The 9,704-nt window shown below is 39.6% G+C and overlaps 1 protein-coding gene across 2 annotated transcripts in view; it reads left to right on the top strand.

The window, feature by feature from the left end:
• Window positions 1-8,895, top strand: part of Plcb1 (phospholipase C beta 1) — a 673,173-nt gene extending 664,278 nt beyond the window's left edge. The window contains exon 33 of one of the 2 annotated variants that reach the window (XM_021181191.2): window positions 5,604-8,895. Coding sequence is in view for 1 of the 2 variants with exons in the window: in XM_029472272.1 (XP_029328132.1) it covers window positions 5,604-5,831 (228 nt within the window). In the remaining variant the exon portion in view is untranslated. The remainder of the gene's footprint in view (window positions 1-5,603) is intronic. The other variant, XM_029472272.1, reaches the window with a different exon arrangement.
• The last annotated feature ends 809 nt before the right edge of the window (window positions 8,896-9,704 follow it).

Genomic DNA, 9,704 nt, shown 5'->3' on the forward strand with positions numbered 1-9,704 from the left:
ATACACACACACACATACACACACACACACCACACACATACACACACACCACACACACATACACACACACACACACATACACACACACACACATACACACACACCACAAACACATACACACATCACACCACACACACACACACACACCACTATTTCCCTCCCTCCCTCCCTCCCCTCTCCCCCTTCAAGCAATTAAATACTCAAAAATTGAAAAGGACATTCTAACAAACCTCAGAGCTAGCCTGAAAGGGCCCCCTCAGCCACACACCAGACATGTGAGCTTTGCTATAAAGAAACGGAAAGCACAAAACTGTTAGAACTGATTAAAATCCAAGGAATAAGTAAGAATTGTCTGCATTTATTTGGGGAAAGAGAAACAGAGTGGGGGGGGGTGACAAGAAGGAGGAGAAAGAGGAGCAGAAGGAGTTATGTGACTATAAAAAAATTTTACTCTCACAATTTTTTATTCAGAAAATTTGTAATTAAAGAAAAAGGAGGAAACCTTTAATGTTTGCTCTGCCTTCAGGGAGAACTTTAGTCCAGGGTGAAGGTCGTGAGTAAACACAGACGATTGCTTTACTTTTTGAGACAGGGTTTTGCTGTTCATTACAAAAAAAGTACCATCTAAATATAAAATTGTTAGAAATCACCATCTACCTCCAATGAAGAGTAAAGAATTACTAGTTATATAAGAAATTATGGAGGAAACTTCATACAGAGCTGTAATTTGACCTCACAGTGTAACTGACTATTGGAAGGGGGGAAAAAAACAAAAAACAAAAACAGATCTTTGCAAATTCAAGGGGCAGCAGTTACCAAGCTATCTCTAAGAACATTCATCGTTGGTAGTAAAACCAGCTGATTTCGACACCTACAAACACATAGTCACAGGAGTTAGAAACAAATACCTACTGAACATTCTTGCCAAATGAAATGTTTAAGTTCCATATAATGAAATCTATAGTTAGCTTCTAGTTTTCAAGAGCCAACTTAAATGGCACTGCAAGCAACTAGCCACACAATCTCAGAATGTGTGTGTTCAGTAAGAAAAAGACAGTGATAAATACCTGAAATAGGAAAGGTGAGAAAGATATAACAAAAAAATAATACAATTAATAATTGTTACTATTTTCCTGAAACTGATTAAGTTACTGCCATTATGTTAAGGAAATATCCTTATTTCCAGGTGACATGTGTTCATGTCTAAACAGTTTCAAATGGTTCCATAGATACTTAGAATAATAGAAAATGCAAGTTTTAGAAAAAAAGTTAAAATGTAAGATTATTTACAGATATCGACACCCAGCTATGTTTCCATGACCATCATGGCTCATTTATTTTGCCTGTGCAGTCAACATCATAATGCTTCAAGCATCCTTAGCCTTATGCCTATAAGCCAGATTCCAGAAGGTAGACTTACCCAATCAAAGGCTATGTATGTTGTCCTTTTCTTTCTTTACCTTTTGTTAATTTGTTTTTGTCTTAAAATACTTTGGATTTCTTTTTTAATATAAAGAGGTACTTGTAACACACAATAAGTGTAAGTAAAAGGCTGTCTCCTGAGGACACAGGGGCAGCTTTGGGTAATCAGGCCTTTATCTTGTATCCAGACTGATCTTGCCAGGTGACCCTCTGGCTCCGGTCTGGAAAGCCGAGACTACAGCCCCAGCTTCTGCCGCAGTACACAGTTAATGCTGTCTGCCTGGCACGTAATCATGCTGGGTTCAGACCTCGTGGAGCCTAGTAAGCTAACAGCTTCTCAAACAGAACACTGGAGAAACCAGTTTCTGAGGATCTGCCCAGCTTCACTTAGAGGTCATTTGTAGCACAAAAATCTACAGAAAGCAGAGAAAGGACTTTCTACTTGATGATGTGGGATGAAGTGAAGATGGTAGCAGTGTCTGTCACCTCACTCGCCTACATCCCAATCATGTCTAAGTCAGGGAGTCCAAACCTTTCCATCTTCAGATTAACACAGAATATAAGTGAGAGGAAACTATGTGGTGTGGGCTTCTGGGCCCATTCTGTCTTCAGATGTGACAAAGCAGTAGGTGTCCTCACATCTCATCTCTGCACTTGAACCCAGCCCTAAGGATCAGGCACCTGCTACAGGGAGGCCGGCCCCTGAAGGGGACACCAGGGGAAAACACAATTACCGATGGGTGGGCACACCTGTTTTCCTTCCTACAGCTAATACCAGATTATGGCCCAGTGTCAGACAATGTCGTCGGACTGACGAATATTATTTTGTCTGACTGCTGACAGTAAAAAGTCAGAAATTCCTGCATGAAAAAATTTCAGTTTCTGGGTTTTGTTGCTGCTATTGTTTGTTTGTTTATTTTATTTTTGTTTTCTTGGAAAACCAGCATCTGACAAGCCTGAGCCAGAACCTAGCTAATGAATGACACCACCTTTAGTTGGGTTGCATCTTCTCTAGTCCCACCCCTCCTCCTCTGTCTTCACAGCATGCTTTTCAAACTAACCTGACTTTCTCAGCCATATAATCAAAATTGCTTGAGCCATACTAGCTCCAGTTGGATGGGGCTTTCCGGGAATGGCTCCAGGAATTCATCTGTATAATATATATATGTATACACACACACACACACACACACACACACAATATATATATATATATTACAAGGAACAAATCACTAGTTTATAAGAAGACTAAAAGAAAATTTTCTAACTTGACATCTAATAGTAAATACAATTTTTAAATTGGCTTATTAATAATTGAATGACGTTTCTAAAGAATAGCATATATGACATTTCATCTAAACTGATAGGCAGTGACCTAGTTTAGAATGCAATAGAAATCTGCTTCTACCTCAAGATAAGAGGAAAAGTCCAGGATAGTTATGACTTAGCCACAATTAGGTCAATGATTACAAACTGTTAAGCATCATTATTAAAATTAAATTATCAAAATTAAGTCTTTACAGGAATCAAATTACCAACATCCCTAAAAAGTGTTGGCTGATTGTTTGACATTTCCTCATATTTCTTTTTCTTTTCAAAAATGAGGATGATGGCGATTATGATAATGAATCATTCTGAAATTGCATAGTGTCTTATACAACATCTTAGGAGAGACTGTTTGCTAGGTCAGGTCCAATACACCCGTAGTTGAAGATCCACCCATCAAACCTAAATAAAAACAGCCATCTTCTGCGGCCACAGTGCTGTTCTTCCTTTCCTTAGTTTGCTTGGAACTGAAACTAATGACAAGTGTGCTGGATTGAAGTGTGCTGTGCACGTATAGAGGCAGTTGCTGGGAATACAGACCTGTCACCTGGGTGGGATGTCACTCTAGCAAACTGAGCAAATCATGCTTGCTTCTGAATTTTGGGGGGCAGCGTGGGGAATGAAAGGACAAGTTCTTTCTTGTCTATGACTCTGAAGTGATTTTTTTTTTAGCCAAAGAATATGAGGTCATGGTGTCCTTGCTGTACCGTAATCCAGTATCCAGTGCATTTTGGGGGGCAGTGGACTCTCCTCTCTATTGATCCAATAGAAGCCTTGTGTTCTCTCTCTCTCTCTCTCTCTCTCTCATATATTTTTGTTGTATTTTCTTTGAGAAGGGAGAAAGTTGATTTCTGAATACCCAGACTGAACCTTTTTTGTCCCACACTCATCTTGATATATGCTGTGTGGGGAGAGGTCTTTCAGCAAGATCCAGAACTTACTGTCTGCTATCATTCCAGTCCACTGATTTTTTAGAAATGGTAACAGTTTTTATTTGGAAAGGAAATGCATTGTGTATACCATGCCATGCTTCAGGAAGGCCTGGCTTGTACTCTACAGAAATTAACCTTTCTGCAATACAGCGCAGAGGGGAGAGCATTGAAAGGAGAGACTACACAAGGACCACAATTAACTGTTATTCTTGCTGAGTTTGTCATAGATTTACTGCAACTTTCTGTATTTCAAAACTTCGAGAGTTTTAGAGTTGTGTCTCATCGATGCAGAGACTAAATAGCTAAGACTTGACAGAATATCTCTGACCTAACTAAAGAGAGAGTGAATGAGTTGAGCTATTAAATGCTGCCAAATGGCTAGCAATGTCCAGAAAAGAGGTTCAGACTCACCAAGGCAGTAGCCCTGAGGACTGACTTCACAGTGGAAAGTCCCAGAGTCAAGGCCAAGCATGAGAGGGTTCACCTGTGGTTGCAGATGGAGGATACACAGCCAGGATATGGCCAAAGTAGAACTGGAGTCTTAAAAAGATAATCAGCATAGGTAATGAGAGCTGGCTAGCAGTATTGGCATTGCGCAGAACAGCGGAGAATGCAGAGGCTAGGCCCACCCCCACCTCCCAAGCGAGAGTCAAGGCCAAGCCACACAGTCTGTTCACATCTGAGGGCAGACAAACACCAAAATCATTTTCAGGTCTTAAGAACTCTCCAGGTTTGTTTGTCCATATTTTGTATTTTAAAATTCACTGTTCAGCTCAGGCTAGCCTTTTATCAATGGTGATCCTCCTGCCTCACCCACACAGGTGCTATTGAAAGGAGTTGTCTCAAGGACAATAAAGGGCAACAAAGGACCATTGTCTTCAGGATATTTTAAAATGTGGAGTTTCCTTTGGACTCAGACCACAGAGGCTTCTTGTAAGCAGCTCCGAACACCCTCACCTTTGTGTGAGAGCGGGCTTTACAACCACTTTATAGCTAAGGCAACTGTGTAAGTCTGTATGTGAAGAGTTCCTTCACAATAAAAAGGTCTTGCAATTTTCCAAGGCATAAAACAGGTAAAATAGAAGACATTTAAAAGGTAACTGTAGCACTTTAAAAGACAAATAAAAATGGCAGCGAGAAAGAGGAAATAAGGAAGTGATTTGAAAAAGAGCTCACAGCAAAAGTTACCATTGTGCATGAGCAGGGTTCATAGGAAAATAACACACCAAGCTTCTCGTTAAAGCAACAGGTCTCAACCTGAGGGCCCCAAACCCTTTGATGATCAAACAACCTTTTCACAGGGTGGTATATCAGATGTCCTGTGTATCAGATATTTACATTACAATTCATAACAGTAGCAAAATTACAGTCGTGGCATCACAATGGAATAGTCTTGTGTGAGGAACTGTGTTAAACAGTGTTGGCATAAGGCAGGTTGAGAACCACTGTTTTAAAGGCACCCAGTGGACTTGTGGCATTGACCATGCATCGGGTCCTGGGGAAAACCAAAATACTAACTGAATAAACAAACTAGAGGCACTCAGTCTTAGTTTCCCAGCCTCAAGCTGAAACCCTGCTGTTGACACTACTCAATCCCTGAGCGTAAGAATTTCAATCATTATATACTACTTCTGTAAACTTTTCCAAGGGTGTGTGAGTGTGTTTAGAGTTCAGTTTATTCGTCTTCGTCCAAGTCCTTAGGCTTGTTACACTACATGACCACAACTTGATTTTTCAGCTGGGAATGAATGGTATGTCCTACTAAACTGTTACTCATCTGTCCTGTGGCTGACTGGTGAATGGCATCCTAAGTCCATTTATCCCTACTGTGCCCTTTACACATCTCTGGGAAGGAGTGTCTGTATGGGTGAGTTGAGAAATATAAATGGCCTCAACCTTTTTTCCTCTCTTGATGTCTCTCAGCTGCAGATGGAGCTGGAGCAAGAATACCAAGACAAGTTCAAAAGACTGCCCCTGGAGATTCTGGAGTTTGTACAGGAAGCCATGAAAGGGAAGATCAGCGAGGATAGCAATCACGGCTCTGCCCCTCCCTCCCTGGCCTCAGATGCTGCAAAGGTGAACCTCAAGACTCCCTCCAGTGAGGAGATAGAAAGAGAGAACCCAGGAAGAGAGTTTGATACTCCTCTGTGATACCCCTGTCAGGCCTTCCAGGCATGCACAGCTGCTTGAGCTCCAGTGGACTCTAATGACAAATATCACTGCCCGGGCCATCTTCCTGAGAAACATCCCTTAGCCTGAAATCCACACCAAAGGGAGAGTTCCAGAAGGATCCGTGTGAAGTTCCCATACCTTGGTTCCATGTGTCATGTAGAAACTATTGCCAGTCTTAGACAGAAGGGTGCATGTATGCAGGATTTTTCTTTTTGTTCCAATAGTAAATTAAGAGCAGGCAGCTCCCAGGCTCCATGGAATATGTAATGAAGGACAATGTCTTCTTTGACGAAAACGAGAGCTCCTGTCTTCATTTGAAGCCCTGGTGTACAGTATTTCAAAGTAAAAGAAATAGTTTGAGAAGTGCACAGCTCCGTTTAACACTATGGAACATTCCACTTTGAGCATCGTATTCCTAACTGCCCCGCAATTCCATGTTTTCAAGTTAACGTGTATAGTGAATTGTGTCATCCTTTGCTTTGCAGGCACTGGTGGCTTGCCGTTTGCTAATTTATTTATCACAGAGGCATCTGTATTTGCTATTGTCATGGCTTTATTAGATACCATAGTGAATCATATAAGCTGGTTTCTTTTATAAAATAAAAAAAAATCACATGATTGTATCATTTCCCAGTGAAGCCATTTCATGAATAGCAATATGGGTTGTATATTTGGCTGCACGTCTTTGGGTATCTATCAGTTGTTGACCTGAACCTATCAAACAGCTACAACATATATGGTCTGTTGAATCAAGATATCAGCCAGACTGAACAGGATCCAGTGGGCCATTTTATTGTCAGATAGTTTTTGTGGTTCATTTATTCTTACTGTAGAAAGGAAGATAGAATATTTATCTAAATGCACATGTATAAATGATACACATTATCTCCATGTATATAGTACACGTATGCACCCAGCCATAAAAGTGTACACACATACATACGCATGAGTGTAAATGTGTGTTTATTAATTGGCAGTGACCCAAATCTCTTCCATAAGATTTAAAAGCAAGTTCAGGGATACATGGACAGAGAAGAAATGGGTCAAATATATGTTATATGGATAATTAAATTATATGGAATTGCTAAGAATCAGTTTATGAAGTCATTGATGCAACTTGAGGTAGTCTTAGAATTTAGGAAATGAATTTAATAAAAAAATTTTGGAGGATCAAAAATTGGATTTTAAGTGTCAGACTTTGAGCTTGTTTTAATGGTCAGGATATGCAAAAATGCATAGGAAATAGAGTGCAAATGTATTACTACTATCTTCAATAAATTTTAACTGAGTAATTTCAGTTTTATTCTGACAGTAATAAAGCTCTGGTTATATTTTAGTTTGTATATTTACTTCACTTAGTTATGTCTTGTTTAATTCTTATTTTCCTCTAAGGAGAATAAGAGACAAATTATATCATGTTAAAGCTAATAAAATCATTGTTAAAAGGTCTTAAGAAATAATATTATATAGAAAAACTATGGTTTAGAGAGTGGGACAAAGAACATTAAAGCCCAGCAGTGACAATGCCCATGGCTTTGTTTTATTTTAAAGGGAACCTGTCTGCTTATAATTTAGCAAAGCAAATAACAGTTGTGTCCTGAAATTTTGTGTTTTAAGAATTTAATATTTTTCTGGAAATGATTTTATTTAACTTTAAGCAATAACTAGGACCATAATTAAGTTTTAATCAAAATGAAGGCTTGCTTCAAACACCATGAAAGTGTTTGATCACACACACACACATTTACTGAGACAAGACATAAGGATGAAATCACATCCCCTTTAGAGATGATTGTATTTTATCTGAAGGACCAAGAGTGTTAATTAACTTACTAAAGCTTACCTTCCACTGAAGAGAGATCTCTTGTGAACCATTCAACTTTTGCACTTTGAAGGGAAGGCATTACTCAGATGGAAGTGAGAACGGTCCAAATGGAATGCTGAATTTTACAAACACAGTCACAGACTGTTGGAAATTGGAGAAAAGTGAACAGATAACAGGATTCGAAACCAAACACACTGGTGGTTATGGCAGGACATTGGATTTCATCATAGTCCATATAGTGACTGAGGTTGAATAACCTTGACTTTCAAATCCTGTTTTGGTAGTTGGACTTCATTATCTTGGTGATTCTAGTCATTTTACAATGTTTTGTATCTGGTCATTTACTGTAATCACATTTTTTATATCTGTACAGTGACACTTTTTGCAGTTGTGGGGTAGTGTGTAACACTGTGCATCTTGCATCATCAAAACTACTACCATGATACTATCCATTGATAATATTAATATTACTTGAAAATAGACAAAGGTAAAGAAAAGGGGTCTATATGATGTGCAGTTTTGTGCCTTTATGTACTTGCCTTGTTCTTCGTTGAATGTGTGAAATTCTGTACTGTGGTTTTTCCTAGAGTAGAGTGTAGAGTCATGCATTAAAATAGGCTGTATCCCTGACACCTTTAAACTACTGAGAATAATGTGGTTGGGCCGTGTAAATCAGTGTTCAAAGTTCCAATGACATGCCATGTGCTCTGGTTTTTAACATTTCAGTACCACCACACATTAATTAATACTCCTGTAATAGATAAGCAGTCATTAATTAAGTTCCAAAAGAAAGGGCCATTGCTTGCATTCCTTTGAATTTAATGTTGCCCGTGTGCACTGTGTTAATACTGTTCGGAATGGATTGAACATTGTGATTCCCACCTTTTAAGAGGAGAAAGAGGGAGAGGGCAAAGTATTTGATGCTCTTAAAATGTACATATTTGGGTTCTATCTCAAATTATTTAAAATGCATAATTCACATTTTTGTAATCATTCTATGCAATTTTGTGGCATGATGTTTCTTCCACTTGTAATTTTATGTGCTTTCATCACACAAAAATTGTCCAAAGGAAACAATAAAAATTTCTTAACACAGTCCAGCTGGACCTTCTTAGAGTCACAGCCCACTTTACATGGGTCAGTGGCAATGACCATAATGCCAGTCATCAGAGTATAATGCCCACCTTACACAACACACCAGTGCCCAGGCAGACTAGACGCTGTGGTGCTGTGCAGAGTGCACAGCTGTGACTGCTGTCACTCCCTCCAGGAGTGGCTTGTCACTCCCCCCACGATAGAGACTCTTTTTCCTTTCTCTTGGTCATCCAGTTCTTTCTCCCTTTCTTCCTAACCTAAGAAGTGCAAAGCAACTGATGTTTGACAAATTATGGAAATGAAAAGAACAGATGGTGCACCTTACAAGCTTCCTAATGAAATCTGTAGTTTGCAACACTGGTGGGAAAGAGAATGTACATGTGAGTTCTCTGTCTGTGTCACGAAGTCACCCCAAATGCAGCATACCAGTTATTGATTGTTATGCAGTACCTGACTCCAAATGATCTCTTGTCTGTCATAGACTTAGGAGACAGAGACAGGAATTCAAATAGAGCCGGGTTGAGAATGGCCTGCCTCAGACTACCTGCAATGCCTGAAGAGGAGCCTTGAGGCTTGACTTTAGACATCCATATATGGAGTGATGCATCCGCTGAGAAACTCTGAGGCTAAGCTAGAAGACCATAATGCCTTCACCATAACCTAAGCTTCCTTATAATGAAGTAGCTGGAATCCAAAAGTAAGCCTTCTGAGACAGCCACGAAGGAATGGGGAAACATCTTTAGGACTACACATAGAAGTCATGCATGCTCTTGCACATTGTGTACACTGGTGCTGTCACAATCTCTTTCCCAGATTCACAGTGAGGAACAAATGCGGGCACACCCCATGTAGGCCAGATTTTTGGTCCATGAAGAACATAAGAGTTAGGGGGGAAAATAACTGCAATCACAAAGCTGTCTTTAGCGAATACA

This window comes from Mus caroli, chromosome 2 (assembly GCF_900094665.2).
Source record: "Mus caroli chromosome 2, CAROLI_EIJ_v1.1, whole genome shotgun sequence".
Taxonomy (NCBI): Eukaryota; Metazoa; Chordata; class Mammalia; order Rodentia; family Muridae; genus Mus; species Mus caroli.